The sequence below is a fragment of the Amblyraja radiata genome, chromosome 20 (assembly GCF_010909765.2).
Source record: "Amblyraja radiata isolate CabotCenter1 chromosome 20, sAmbRad1.1.pri, whole genome shotgun sequence".
Taxonomy (NCBI): domain Eukaryota; kingdom Metazoa; phylum Chordata; class Chondrichthyes; order Rajiformes; family Rajidae; genus Amblyraja; species Amblyraja radiata.
The window spans coordinates 46,684,780-46,700,375 of NC_045975.1; the positions used below are offsets into that span (position 1 = coordinate 46,684,780).

The 15,596-nt window shown below is 44.9% G+C and overlaps 1 protein-coding gene across 1 annotated transcript in view; it reads right to left on the reverse strand.

The window, feature by feature from the left end:
- Positions 1-450: 450 nt before the first annotated feature.
- Positions 451-15,596, reverse strand: part of LOC116984428 (SUN domain-containing protein 2-like) — a gene marked incomplete at its 5' end in the record, with an annotated part of 55,013 nt that continues 39,867 nt past the window's right edge. Inside the window, 2 exons of the mRNA XM_033038582.1 lie at positions 451-629; positions 5,711-5,795. Coding sequence (XP_032894473.1) covers positions 451-629; positions 5,711-5,795 — 264 coding nt within the window. The remainder of the gene's footprint in view (positions 630-5,710; positions 5,796-15,596) is intronic.

Below are 15,596 nucleotides of genomic sequence, written 5' to 3' on the forward strand. Positions count from 1 at the left end.
TGGTACTGAACAAGCACGCATGATGGGCCAATACATGACTTTTTTTGACATATATAACCATATAACCATATAACAATTACAGCACGGAAACAGGCCATCTCGGCCCTACAAGTCCGCGCCGAACAATTTTTTTCCCTTAGTCCCACCTGCCTGCACTCATACCATAACCCTCCATTCCCTTCTCATCCATATGCCTATCCAATTTATTCTTAAATGATACCAACGAACCTGCCGCTACCACTTCCACTGGAAGCTCATTCCACACCGCTACCACTCTCTGAGTAAGATATATATCAATACCTTGCATTGTTCTGACTGGGAAGAACTGTTATGCAGACATAGTATGTTTGACATAAACCTGGGGAAAGCAGAAGACACATACTAGTTGTGGTGCCCCCAACAGCAAATCTTGAAGTTGTGGACATATAGCGTCCCTGTACCTTTCTGCCTCTAGGAGAGGATTCGAAGGTCACTGCTTTCAAGACAGTAGGGAGCAGCAGTACAAGGATTATATACCTGAATGACAGCTCTGGGTGAGTGAGATTGGTACCACAGTGGAAAGCCAAACAGACTATGAATAGTCTTGGTCTCTAACGTCTCTGTGCAGCGTGTGTGGATCACAGTGCCACCTAACAAGATAAAAAATAATTATAATCATATCACTGAATGGACAAAGTTAATCATGAATCCTTCAAGAAATATGCAGGTTTGCAGTGAACTGGTTCTGGACTCGTCCAACATTGGGAACATTTTTCCTGCTTCTAGCTTCTCCAGTCCTTTTATAATTTTATATGTTTGCATAAGATCTCCCCTCATCCTTCTCAACTCCAGTGAATACAAGCCAAGTCTTTTCAATCTTTCCTAATATGACAGTCCCGCCATCCCAGGGAATAATCTCGCCTCAATCACAAGGATGTCCTTCCTCAAATTAGACCAAAACTGTACACAATACTCCAGATGTGGTCCCACCAGAGCCCTATACAACTGCAGAAGGGCCTCTTTACTCCTATTCTGAAATCCTCTTGTTATAAAGGCCAACATTCCATTAGCTTTCTTCACTGCTTTACCTGTAAGCCAACTTTCAGTGACTGGTGCACTAGGACGTCCAGGTCTCGCTGCACCTCCTCCTTACCTAACATAACCCCATTGAGATAATATTCTGCCCCCTTGTTTTTGCCGCCAAAGAGGATAACATCACATTTATCCATATTATACTGCATCTGCAATGCATCTGCCCACTCACTCAACCTGTCCAGGTCAACCTGCAACCTCCTAACATCCTCTTCACAGTTCACACTGCCACCCAGCTTTGGGTCATCTGCAAACTTGGTAGTGTTGCTCCTAATTCCCTCTTCCAAATCATTAATATATATGGTAAACAGTTGCAGCCCCAACACCGAGCTTTGCGGCACTCCACTCGCCACTGACTGCCATTCTGAAAAGGACTCATTCACTCCTATTGTTTGCTTCCTGTCTGCCAACCAGTGTTCTATCCATGTTAAATCTTACCCCAATACCATGTGCTCTAATTTTAGTCACCACTCCCGTGCGGGACCTTATCAAAGGTTTTGATCACCAATACTATTTCTAGAGCCACCTCCCTGAGGATCCAGGGATGCAGACCATCAGGCCCAGGGGATTTATCATCCTTCAGTCCCATTAGCCTACCCAATACTATTTCTCGCCCAATGAAAACTTTGTTCAGTTCCTCTACCCCCTTAGATCCTCTGTCCTCCAGTACATCTGGGAGATTGTTTGTGTCTTCCTTTGTGAAGACAGATCCGAAGTACCTGTTCAACTCTTCTGCCATTTCCTTGTTACCCACACCAGGGCATCGGAGGTGTCCTCATTCTTCAGGGAACGGGGGTTCCCATCTTCTACCATAGATGAGGTTCTCACCAGGAATTCTTCCATACCCCGTCACATTTACTCTCTCTCCCCATCCCCCCACTCGTAACAAGGGCAGTCCCCCTGGTCCTCACCTTCCACCCTATCAGCCATCATGTACAACAAATAATCCTTCCTTCATAGATGCTGCCGCACCCGCTGAGTTTCTCCAGCATTTTTGTCTACCTTTGTTTTCCAGCATCTGCAGTTCCTTCTTAAACATAAAAAATAATTTCTCCTGTGTCTGCCTTCAAGGGACCCACATTTGACTTTGCTACTCTTTTTCCCTTAATGTATCTAAAGAAGCATTTACTGTCCTTCTTTATATTCCTGGCCAGCCTCCCCTCGTACTTGATCTTTTCAGCCCGTATTGCCCGTTTTGTTTCCTTCTGTTCTATGAAAGTTTCCCAATCCTGTGGCTTCCGGCTACTCTTTGCTGTGTTATACATCTTTTCTTTTAGTTTTATTCTGTCCTTAACTTCTCTTGTCAGCCACGGTTACCTCCTACTCCCTTTAGAATCTTTCTTCCTATTTGGAATGAAATGATCCTGCGTTTTCCAGATTATGCCCAGAAATTCCTGCCATTGCTGTTCCACCGTCATTCCTGCTAGGATCCCTTTCCAGTCTACCTTGGCCAGCTCCTCTCTCATGCCTTCATAGTCCCCTTTGTTCAACTGCATCACTGGCAGTTCCGATTTAACCTTCTCCTTCTCAAATTGCAGATTAAAACTAATCATATTATGATCACCACTTCCAAGCGGTTCCTTTAACTCCAGTTCTCTTATCATATCTGGTTCATTGGACAACACTAAATCCAGAATTGCCTTTTCTCTGGTCGGCTCCATTACAAGCTGCTCTTAGAATCCAGTCTACCTGCATATTGAAATCCCCCATCACCACAGTGACATTACTTTGTTCCATGCCAGTTTTAACTCCTGCTGCAACTGTCACCCTACATCCGGGCTACTATTTGGGGGTCTGTAGATCACACCAATTAGTGTCTTCATGCCTTTACAGTTCCTCAACCCAATCCACAGTGACTCTACCTCATCAGTCCCTATGTCTTCCCTCGCAAGGGACTGAATTCCATCCCTCACCAGCAGAGCTACCCCCCCCCCCCCACCCCCGCCTCTGCCCACCTACATGTCCTTTCTATAGGATGTATAACCCTGAATATTAAGTTCCCAGCCCGATCCTACTGCAGCCACCTCAGTAATCCCCACAATGTCATATCTACCAACCTTTAAGTGAGCCTCAAGCTCATCTACTTTACTTCTTATACTTGGCCATACTCTCCTATCCCTTTGTGAGCTTTCTTTCCCATTAATGCTGTACCCCAGCATCCAACTATCCCTTTACACTCTTTCCCTTTAAATCCATCCCTGACTATCCCATTTTACACCCCCCCCCTTATTCAGTTTAAAACCACCCGTGTAGCAGTGGCAAACCTGCCTGCCAGAATGCTGGTCCCCCACTTGTTAAGAAGAACTTTCCAATGTGTCCAAGAACTCAACACATCCAGCACAACTGCAGAAATAATTTAATGTTACAATCGCAATTGTTTAATTAAACCTGAAAGCTAATTTTCATACAATGTCCAACAGGTTGCACAGAATCCAGCTGAAACTTTAAATGTACAGCTGAATGGCCACCAGGTGGCAGTAGTTGGATAAGTACCCTCCCAAATCTTAACCATTTACTTGCCCTCATAATTTTTTCATTCAATACAACTATATTAAGCAAGGATCTACTTTTGCAAAAAATTAAGTACAATGAGAAAGATTTCTATAACATAAAATGGAAGCAATATTTCCACCAGCTGACCAAGGTATAAAAATATTGTTATTTGTGGGCAGTTAGCTGGGAACATGTGCAACAAATGACTGCTGGCTGCATAGGTTATTTTCTCAATTATATAAAGCCATATAGCATTACATCTGACCTAGTTTAGAGACTAACCAGAAAGGACAACTTATATTGTAGAACATATATTTTTTATATATTATAGAACATATATTTACATCGCAGGAACAGGCCCTTTTGGCCCACTGTGTCTGCACCGACCATGATGTCAGCCTAACGCATCCCATCTGACATGGTCTGCATCCCTCTACTCCCTGTCTGTACATGTATCTGTCCAAATGCCTTTTAAAGATTACTATTGTATCTGCTTCCACCACCTCCCCTGACAGCAAACCTGCAGCTGTGCAAGAAAAACTTGCCTCACACATCTCCTTTAAACTTCCCCCCTCTCACCTTAACTCGATGCCCTCGCGTATTTGACATTTCCACCATGGGGAAAAGACTGCTGACTCCATCTATATATCTCTCATAATTTTATATACTTCTAACAGGTCTCGTCTCAGCCTTTGACGCTCCAGCAAAAACATTCCGTTTGTCCAACCTCCCCTTATAGCTAATATTCTACTCTAGCATTCTGTCTAATCCAGGCAGCATCCTGGTCATTCTGCAGATGGCTGAAACCTAAAGTAGATCTTCAGCTTTCTACACAATTCCAATTAAATCCAATGTTAGCTTGAGAAGACCCAAGCTTCTGTCCACATTTCAAACCATGAGCTTGTCTTCTTTTCTTGCACTTCTACAGGTGTTTAAGATTTCATTCGTCTGCCACTAGTTGCATCTCCACCGATCCAGCTGGTATCGACGTTCATCTCAAATGTCTCCTGGTCTCCAGTCTATCTATTTTGTTCTCACTTTCTCTGCAACTTAAACTTTGCTTCAAGGAATAAAACTGGCTAACCAACAGAAGAGCACAGCATAGGGAAGCACAGTGACGGATCGGTAGATCTCCTGCCTGACAACACCACAAATTTGGGGTTGATCCTGACTACGGGTGCTGCGTGTACGCAGTTTGTACATTCTCCCATTTCCTTCCACACTCCAAAGATGTACAGGTTTGTAGGTTAATTGTAAATTGTAAAATTGGCCAGAGGGCAGAATAAGATGCACCTTTTCTTCATGCGCATTTAAATGACTTTGAGTTCCAGATTTGCAAATGATACTGTGAACTGGGGATATTAATGGAATTTGAGGCAAATACAGACTAGGGTTTGAACAGGCTGGTTACAGCTCTAATTCAAATGTGAAATATTTCATTTTGGGAGGAGGAATAAGGATATGTAAACTAGAGGGCACAATTCTAAAAGGAGTGAAGAAACAACAGTGTCTCAGGAATAGGTGACGTTTCGGGTTGAGACCCTTCGTCAGACCATCATATCTTCTTACACACGTGGGTGATAAATGTGCCTAGTTTACTGAAAGAAGGAAGTTTAGGAAGTTGTTTAAAAACTCCTGTACTTTGTAAATAACGGCTCAGGGTACAAGAACAAAGAAGTGATGGGGAACTTTGTAAAACACAGGCTTGGCTACAGCTGGAGTAGTGCATCCAGTCCTGGCTGCCTTGCCCTCAGAAAGGCACGAAGCTTTGGAGAGAGTGCACAAGAGATTAACCAATGTGTTTGCAGGGATGGTGGAGCAGTGGACAGAATGAAGATGGCCGATGGTGCCCCAGGGCAATGCCATCCAACCGATGGCTCAGCCTTTAAATGAGTTGTGGCTGGTGCAACATCAAACAGTTACAAGTTAAATTAACATTCTGCAGTGTGAACCTCAGCAGCTCTGGGGAACCTGTACTGTGAACATAGATTTGTACTTGCCTATTCGGGACATATCGCCCAGTGTGCAAGAGCACCCCATTCCACAGGAGCAAGTCAAATATGACTAAAGTGCCAGCCCACACAACACCCTTTCAGTCTGTTACATTCACAGTTTTACTTGGCTCGGGCTTTTATCTGATACTTACCAGCAGATTCCAGTGCATAATCCACCAATCCAACCCTGTCAGCGCTGTACAGTTTCAGGGCTTGCTCCACAATGCTTTCCACTTCCTACCAAAGGAAAAAATAACAATAATGTGGGATAAGAAGTTGGCAGTAGAGTGCAATAGAGTGCAGAGCCCACACACATACAGAAACCAGACGTGCAATGCTCCCTTCAACAGTTCCCACAAAATGTTCACTCTTATCCTTTCCCATAATCTGGAATTAGCAAGGTGTAATAAAAGTGAGAAATGGAGAGCCCAAGTATACTGCATAGAAGGCGGCAGGATTATGTGATCAGGTCAATAATTATTAAAGTACATTGTCATGGATAGGACAGCTTTGGAGGGACATGGGTCAAACGCAGGCAGGTGGGACTAGTGTAGCTGTTGGCCGATGTAGACTTATACGTACCGGGAGAGCAGCATTGTTAGCCTGACAGAGACGTGGCTGACGGAACACACGCCCGATTCTTTGATCAGTTTCACCGGCTTCAGGACGATACGAGCGGACAGGGACACCGGAGCGAGTGGTAAGCAGAAAGGTGGGGGGCTTTTACTGCTCGTCAACAACAAGTGGTGTAACCCTAATCACGCTACTATCAAAGAACGGATATGCAACAAGGACATTGAACTTTTAGCGGTTAGTTTAAGACCATATTACCTACCCAGGGAGTTCACTGTGGTGCTAGCCATTGTTGTTTATATTCCTCCATCTGCCAAGGCGGACGTCGCGTGTGACGTGCTGCACACCACTATAGCGGGACTCCAGTCCAAGTACCCAGAGGCGTTCATTGTTGTGTCTGGAGATTACAACCATGTCTGTCTCTCTAAGACTTTGCCCACTTTTAAACAGTTTATTGACTGTACAACCAGAGGTGATAAAACGCTGGATCTCTTGTATGCAAATGTGAAAAATGCATACAAATGTACTGCACTGCCCCCTCTTGGTCGATCAGACCACGACATGCTACATCTCTCTCCCTCCTATACACCAGCTGCCAAGAGGCTGCCTGTCACCACCAGAACATCAAGAGGCTGGTATCCTGAGGCTGATGAAGCCCTGAGGTATTGTTTTGAGACAACAGATTGGGATGTGTTCTGTGAGCAGTACAAAATAGAGAGAGTACAGAGGAGATTTACTAGAATGTTGCCTGGGTTTCAGCAACTAAGTTACAGAGAAAGGTTGAACAAGTTAGGGCTTTATTCTTCGGAGCGCAGAAGGTTAAGGGGGGACGATAGAGGTTTTTAAAATGATGAGAGGGATAGACAGAGTTGACGTGGAAAAGCTTTTCCCACTGAGAGTAGGGAAGATTCAAACAAGGGGACATGACTTGAGAATTAAGGGACTGAAGTTTAGGGGTAACATGAGGGGGAACTTCTTTACTCAGAGAGTGGTAGCTGTGTGGAATGAGCTTCCAGTGAAGGTGGTGGAGGCAGGTTCGTTTTTATCATTTAAAAATTTATTTTTATTATTGGATAGTTATATGGATGGGAAAGGAATGGAGGGTTATGGTCTGAGCGCAGGTATATGGGACTAGGGGAGTTTATGTGTTCGGCACGGACTAGAAGGGTCGAGATGGCCTGTTTCCGTGCTGTAATTGTTATATGGTTATTATATAGTATGGGGAAGACATTGACGGACTAACAGAATGCATTACCCATTACATCAATTTCTGTTATGATGACATCATGCCATCCAGGGTAATTCGTTGCTACCCTAATAACAAACCTTGGATTACCAGCAGCCTGAAGGCCTTACTAAATGAGAAGAAAAAGGCTTTCAGGGAGGGCGACAGGAATAAAATCAAAGAACTTCAAAAGGAACTGAAGGTGAGGATTAAGGAGGGGAAATAAGCCTATAGGTTCAAATTAGAACGACAGCTACAGCAAGATGGTGTGAAGCAGGTATGGGCTGGAATGCGAAAGATCACGGGCATGAAGCAGAAAGGTGGTACACTGCCTGATGGTGAACAGAGTCTGGCTGATGATCTGAACAGATTTTTCAACAGATTTGACTGCCCCACACCACCCCAGCCTCCCCCACCTGGTCTGCTGACCATTGCTGCTTCCTCTCCACCTCCCCTCCCTCTCTCCATCATCTCCATCACTCCTGAGATGTCACCTGTACGGAGTCCCCTCTTTCCACCTCCCACTCCACCGGCAGCCCCACCTATGACTCTTCATACTGCTCAGGTCAAGGTGATGCTGGACAGACTGAAGCCAGGGAAAGCAGTGGGGCCTGATGACACCAGCCCAAGGCTACTGAAGACTTGCTCTTCAGAGCTGTGTGGTATTCTAACACACCTGTTCAACCTGAGCTTGCGTCTACAGAAGGTTCCAAGGCTGTGGAAAACATCTTGCCTGGTACCTGTCCCAAAGAAGACCCATCCCACTCTCCACAATGACTACAGACCAGTAGCGCTCACTTCACATATAATGAAGACATTTGAGAGACTTGTCCTTTCCTACATCAGGACTAGTGTGTCAAATCAAATGGATCCTTTACAGTTTGCATATCAGCCTAACATCAGTGTCGATGATGCCCTCATTTACATGCTGCAGAGGGTGTACACACATTTGGACACTACTGATGCATCTGTAAGGATTACATTTTTTGACTTCTCAAGCGCCTTCAACACAATTCAGCCCCGACTGCTAGGGGAGAAGATGGAGAAGATGAAAGTGGATCCATCACTGGTACTGTGGTGTTTGGATTACCTTTCCCTCAGACCACAGTATGTGCGCCTACAGAACAGTGTCTCGGGCACCATCTTGAGCAGCACAGGGGCTCCACAAGGAACTGTGCTGGCTCCGTTCCTGTTTACCATCTACACAGCGGATCTCCAATATAACACCAACAGCTGCTTTTTGCAGAAGTTTTCGGATGACACAGCTGTTGTCGGCCTCATCAAAGGGGGCAATGAGGAGGAGTATAGAGACATAATAAGTAACTTTGTGGAGTGGAGTGCACACAATAACCTCCAACTTAACACCAAAAAAACCAAGGAGATAGTTGTGGACTTCAGGAGGGGGAGGAGGAGGACTCAAGCAACACCAATCACCATTAAGGGCACTGAGGTGGAGGTGGTCGCTAACCACAGGTACCTTGGTGTGCAGCTTGACAGTGAGCTGGACTGGAAGTGTCATATGGAGGCGGCGTACAGGAAGGGACAAAGCCAACTGTATTTTTTAAGGAGACTGAGGTCATTTAACATCTGCCAACCCCTGCTGTGCAGTGTCTACCATTCAGTGGTGGCCAGTGCTCTGTTTTTTGCTGTGGCTTGTTGGGGAGATGGCACCCGCATAGCGGACAAAAACATACTGGACAAGCTGATCAGGAATGCCGGCTCAGTGGTCGGGGCTGAGCAACGAATGGTCCAGCAGGTGGCAGAGGCCAGAACTCTGAACAAACTGGGTTCAATAATGACCAACCCCACTCACCCACTCCATGCCCTGAAGGTGATCAAGAGCAGCATCTTCAGTCAGAGACTGATTGCACCAATGTACAAAACTGAGAGACATAGGAAGTCTTGTATACCAGCTGCTATAAGGTTATATAATGCGCATAAATAACTGCACTTTTTTAAATTAATTGTATTTTAACTTGTATTTTAACTTGTATTTTAACTTGTTAAGTATGGAAGCTATTTGAGGAAATGTGTGGTGTTATGTCTGTCTTGAAGCTGTCGTGGCACTGTAATTTCCTGTAAAGGATTATTAAAGGTATAATCAATCAATAATCAATCAATAATCAATCAATACAATGTTCCATTCAGTTTGACATTGCCTTACTACCTGTCCTTCACAGAAAGGTTCCTGAAGAAAATTACCTTTGACCACAAGTGAGCATAGTAGAACAAGCTACAGGCACTGTGGGAGAAGGACTCGATGGATCCCATCAGATGGTTCCCCAAGCAGACAGAGGAACTCACCAACAGTAATGTGAGGAGCCTTCCCAGTCAGACCCTGCCTGCTCGGTCAGAAAAGCACCCCACTGCACACTGCCATTGAGATGGTTGTGGTGTGGACAATATTCACCTCATGCACTGGGTGTTTGACAGGAAGGTCAGAAGAAGAATGCAAGGGCTCTTGTCATGGTTCATCCTGAGCAGTTGTGCATCAGTGATCTCGGATTCACAACAAGATAAATATCAACTGCTGCTGGAAGATCATTATCTCAGCGGAAGACTCGCTTTGGTGTGCCCAAAAATTGATCTTCCTGCATAAGATGTCGGTAAATGAATTGCTGCCGACTGACACATTCCAGGGTGCGAGAGTATGTGGTGTGTGGGACACACTGAAGATCAGTGCAGTCACCGCAGATGCTGTGGGGCAGTGGCCTTGGTCTAAGGTCCAGCCACCACTAGACACTGAGGGACTCTCAGACACTTCATGGGAGAACTGTTTAAGGATGTGGTGTTCATTGACACATTGCAAGCGAAAGTGCTGAATTGATGGAACGTAGAGCAAGACATGCCCCAATTTCATTAACTGTATATATTATGAATAAATTACTTTTCTGAAATACAATAGTCTGTTGCAGAGTAAGAGCCACTGGCTGCTTGCATGCTTGTACCTTAATAATCCCTGCTCTGACAGCTGCCGAGTGTGCCTCCATTTCCAGACTAGGATATAGTGAAGCATCTGAGCGGATCTTCTTCTCCAAGCCAGCAAGGAGGGCCTCAAGTTCCTGTTGATGCACCAGCTGTGCTGTCAGAGGTTCCCCTGTGCTGTCTTGTGATGAACCAAACAGCAGCTTGTTGACAAGTGGGAGCAACACCGTCTCCTTCTAAACACACAAGAGCAGGATAGTCAGTGCTCCTCCTTGTAACATTGAAATCAATGCACAGCAGTATCTTTGTCTTCGTAAAAAAACATTATTTTACAGTTGTTGATCCTTTAGTGAGGGAGACAAGGCAAGGGAATACATTATAGCTGAAAGAATATTGAACCGTGGTGGGGAACAGAAATATCTTGGAGAGAATGTTGTGTAGGAAGGAAATGCAGATGCTGGTTTACACTGAAGATAGACACAAAATGCTGGAGTTACTCAGCGGACCAGGCAGCATCTAATGCTCCAGAGATGCTTCCCGTCCCACTGAGTTACTCCAGCATTTTGTGTCTATCTTTGTCTATCTTTGGAGAGCTTGTTCATGGGTCTTTGAAAGTAGTGGAACAGTCATCTTGGAACTGTGGAAATTGTTAGCTCAGAAGTACCAGTAACATTGTGTGTATTCTGGTTGCCTCTATACATGATTGATGGGAGTACACTAGAGAGGCACTAGAAAGGTTTACGACATTGGCAGGACTGGAGAAGAAAAGTTGCAAGGAGAGAGTCGCCAGGAACTGCAGCAGGTAGAAAGTTTGAGTGGTTATAATATTATAGAAAAAGAGACAAAATGCTGGAGTAACTCAGCAGGACAGGCAGCATCTCTGGAGAGAAGGAATGGATCATGTTTCGGATTGAGATCCTTCTTCGGACGTCTCATCCCGAAATGTCATCCATTCCCCCCCCCCTAGAGATGTTGCCTGTCTCGCTGATGTCTATCTGCGGTGTAAACCAGCATCTGCAGTTCCTTCCTACACATAATATTATGATATTCTGACTGCTCCATTCAGAGTAAACAAGGTAAGCATCTTTCCTACACAAAATTGGAAATGTAATTCATTTGGCACAAAGGTTTGATGCAATTAGTACATTGGGCCAAGGGTTCACTGCCTGAATGGTTGTTGGAAGCAGAGCTCACATTTACTGGGCACCTGGACCAGCAGTAGAAGAGGCTGTGAGTGAGATTCACCTGACCTCCCAGCACGTAAAACAGAAGCTGGGAACTATAGGTCAATTGACAGGTACATGGATAGGACAGGTTTGGAGGTATATATGGACCAAACGCAGGTAGTGGGACTAGTGCAGCTGGGACATGTTGGCGGGTGTGGGCGAGTTGGGCCGAAGGGTCTGTTTCCACACTGTATCACCATGATTCTAATTCGTCCAGCACTCATAGTTCGCAAGAGGAAATAACTAATCATTTGGTGAGCTGCATCTAATCAAATGCAGCCAACATGGTTTAATGAAAATCATGTGTGACAAAACTTGACAGGATGTGATAGGGAGTTGATAAGGGAAACATGTAAATGTAGTAGGAAGGAACTGTAAATGCTGGTTTAAACCAAATATAGATACAATACACTGGAGTAACTTAGCGGGTCAGATAGCATCTCTGGAGAAAAGTAATTTTCTATTTGTTTTCTCCAGAGATGCTGTCTGACCCGCTGAGTTACTCCAGCTTTTAGTGTCTATCTCCTGTAAATGTAGTGTGTATTTTGATCTCCAAAAGGCATTTACCACATATGAGGCTGCTGCAAAAAAATTAAGAGCCCAAGATATTGGAGGAAGCGTGCTAACATGGACTGAAACGTGGCAGTCATATAGGAAAAAAAATTAGAATAAATGCATGAAAACTGTTGATGGAATATATCTGATAAACAAAATGCTGGGAGCACTCGGGTCAGGCTGCATCTGTAGCCAGAGAAACAGAAATCATGTTTCAAGTCAAAGACCCTTCGTCTGTCGCCTCCCCTAACTGGGGAGGCGACAAAATAAACCTGTAAAGCTGCACAGGTGGGTGGATGGCTCTGATAGTGTAAAACCAGGTGACCATGGGGATAAGCTGCACACAAAGTTATCTGGTCAAGGAGTGAATAAGATCGGTTGGGTAATAAGAAAAATAGACAAAAGATCATAGCAGTTGCAAAATACAGAGCAAGAAGATATGTCTAGGAAGGAACGGCAGATGCTGGATTAAACCGAAGATAGACAACGGGACAGGCTGCATCTCTGGAGAGAAGGAATGGGTGACGTTTCAGGTGGAGATGCTTTTCAGACAAGACATGTCTGGTAGGTCAGCATGCACTATTGGATATTTTAAAAAACAAGCCAACCCTATTATCACAAATGGACAACTGATACTAACAGAGGAATCAAGTCACCCAAGATTATCGAATTTAGTTCAAGCCCAGAGGACTGCCATGAGCCCAAATGGAAGATGAGATGCCATTCCTCAAGATTACTTGAGCCTCATTGCAACAGCTCAGGAAGTCAGACTGTTCGGTCACTCCCACATCCAAGAGTCAGAATGAGTTACCAAGAAGCTCAGGAGTGCCCCATGGATTGAACACAGGTGCTCTGCAAAAGTAGAAACCCAATGCCTGTTTGGTTTCTCCAATGTAGAGGAGACCATGTCATGAACACAGGGAAAGGAGCAGAGGTGGAAAAGGAGAGACAGTGAGAGAAAGGGAAGAAGGCAGTAGAGAGGGAGGGAGAGAGTGAGAGTTGTGTGTTAGAGAAAGGGAGGGAAGAGGGGAAGTTACTTTCCACTTCACCTCAATCTCTGTGATCATCTCCAAGGCAGGAGAAGTGCTAAGTTTTGGCCTTTTACAGTTAAATACAAACTATTTGGGAAAACTTACATCAGTTATACTTTTCACACAGCTTTCCATTGCTCGCATGCTGGAGTCCATGTCCTTGTTTGCCGCACGTGCAGCCTGCAGCTCCAGCCGTGTCTGGCTGAGCTGCTTCTCCAGCAGCGCCAGTGCAGTCAGTAGCTGCTTCTGTTCATCTGTTAATCTATAATAATAATAATAATAATAAATATAATTTTATTCGCCAAGTGTGTATACATACAAGGAACCTGCCTTGGTGCTTTGCTTGCAAGGATAAAAATATGATATACAGTAGACAATTAAAAATAAAACATTATAATTTAAACACGTGGAAATAAAGTACCAGAGTAAAAAGAGCCTGCAGACTTTTGGCTGTTGAGTAGAGCTACTGCTCATGGCAAAATACTGTTTTTATGTCTGGCTGTGGCCCAGACAAAGCCTGTCCTATACAGGACAAAGCAAGCCATCAGAGTGCAGGAGCAGATGCGGCATGGTGGTGCAGCAGTAGAGCTACGGCCTTACAGCGCGAGAGACTTGGGTTCAATACTGACTGCCGGTGTAAGGGTGATCATTGGTTTGCACGGACTCGGTGGGCCGAAGGGCTTGTTTCCACGCTGTACCTCTAAACTAAAAACGACGTTGACCTGTTTCACGCAGCAACCGACGAAGCCCTCCCCCCCCAAGGGTCTTCTGCTGTTTCACTCCTGGCTGGAAACACTCTGTACCTTTCCACAGCAGATTCCATTTCCTTCACCTTCTGCAACAACATCTAAGAATAGAAATTATAAAAAAGTTTATTTTCAAGTTCGGAGGCTTTTTAATTCTACTCGCAGCGACTTTTTTCACAACATAAGGCAAATTTACAAATATGTAAAGCAGAAGTCACTTTTCCATACTTCATATTTCCTAATGACATAGGCCATTCCAGCCCATCAAATCAATGCCAGCTCTCAGAGAATCCCAGTCCTTCACGAATTTTCCTTGAAACTAGTTCCTCACAAACTCCCATCAATTGCCCGCAGAATCCACCATTCAATATAAAGCAAACTTCACTCAACTGTAGCAGCTTAACACCCAGAGGATGGGAAATGCAGGGAATTCTCTGCCCAAGTGGTTACGGAGACCAGTCCTCACAGCACCAGAGGCCCAGGTTCGATTCCGACTACGGATGCTGTCTGTACAGAGTTTGTACGTTCTCCCCTTGACCTGCCTGGATTTTCTCCAGGTGCTCCAGCTTCCACCCACACTCCAAAGACGTACAGGTTTGTAGGCTAAATAGCTTAGTAAAATTGTAAATTGTCCCTAGTATGTGCACGATGGTGGTAGTGTGTGTGGATCGCTAGTCGGCGCAGACTTTCCATGCTGTATCGCTAAAACAAATTTTAAAAAAGACTAAAAGCGGCCATTTCAGGCAGAATGTGAAGGAAAGCTTGTCATGCTAGGACCAGAGGCCTTAAACTCAGAATAAAAGGACGTTCCTTTAGGAAGGAGATGAGGAGGAATTTCTTTAATCAGAATGTGGTGAATCTGTGGAATTCGCTGCCACAATAGGCTGTGGATCTTTTTAAGGAAAAGGTAGATAGATTATTGGTTAGTATGGGTGTCAGAGGTTATGGAGAGAAGGCAGAGGAATGGGGTTAAGAGGGTGAGATAGATCAGCCATGATTGAATGGCGGAGTAGACTTGATGAGCCGAAAGGCCTAATTCAGCTCCTATCACTTATGAACCATGACTCCCTGTGCCCTCTCTACCCCTTCTCCCACACCAGCACCAGCACCTGCTCTTTCCCCCCGCACCCACCTTGGTATTGCAACCAACTGCCCGCAGCGCCGGCTCCGTCCGCTCCTCATGCATCTGCTGGATGGCGGCGATGTCAGCCTGGAAGCAAACACACGCAGCGTTACAGTCTCACCAGGGGCACGCACCCACCCCACCTCTGTCCAACACAGAGTGAGAGCCTTTGTAGAGAGACAAAACCAAATGTGTGCAGATTCGTAGGTTAATTGGCCATTGTAAATTGCCTCTTCCATGTCGGCACGTGGAGAATCTGGGGGGCGAGGGGATTGAAGACAATATGGAAAGAATAAAGTTCAGTTCAGTTTAGTTTATTGTCACATGTACAGTGAAAATCTTTTGTGGCATGCTATCCAGTCAGCAGAAAGGCAATACATGATTACATGCCATCTCACTCAATGACAACCAGGCAGGTTAAGTAACAGCTGGATTTCATATAACCATATAACCATATAACAATTACAGCACGGAAACAGGCCATCTCGACCCCTCTAGTCCGTGCCGAACACATAATCTCCCCTAGTCCCATATACCTGCGCTCAGACCATAACCCTCCATTCCTTTCCCATCCATATAACTATCCAATTTATTTTTAAATGATAAAAACGAACCTGCCTCCACCACCTTCACT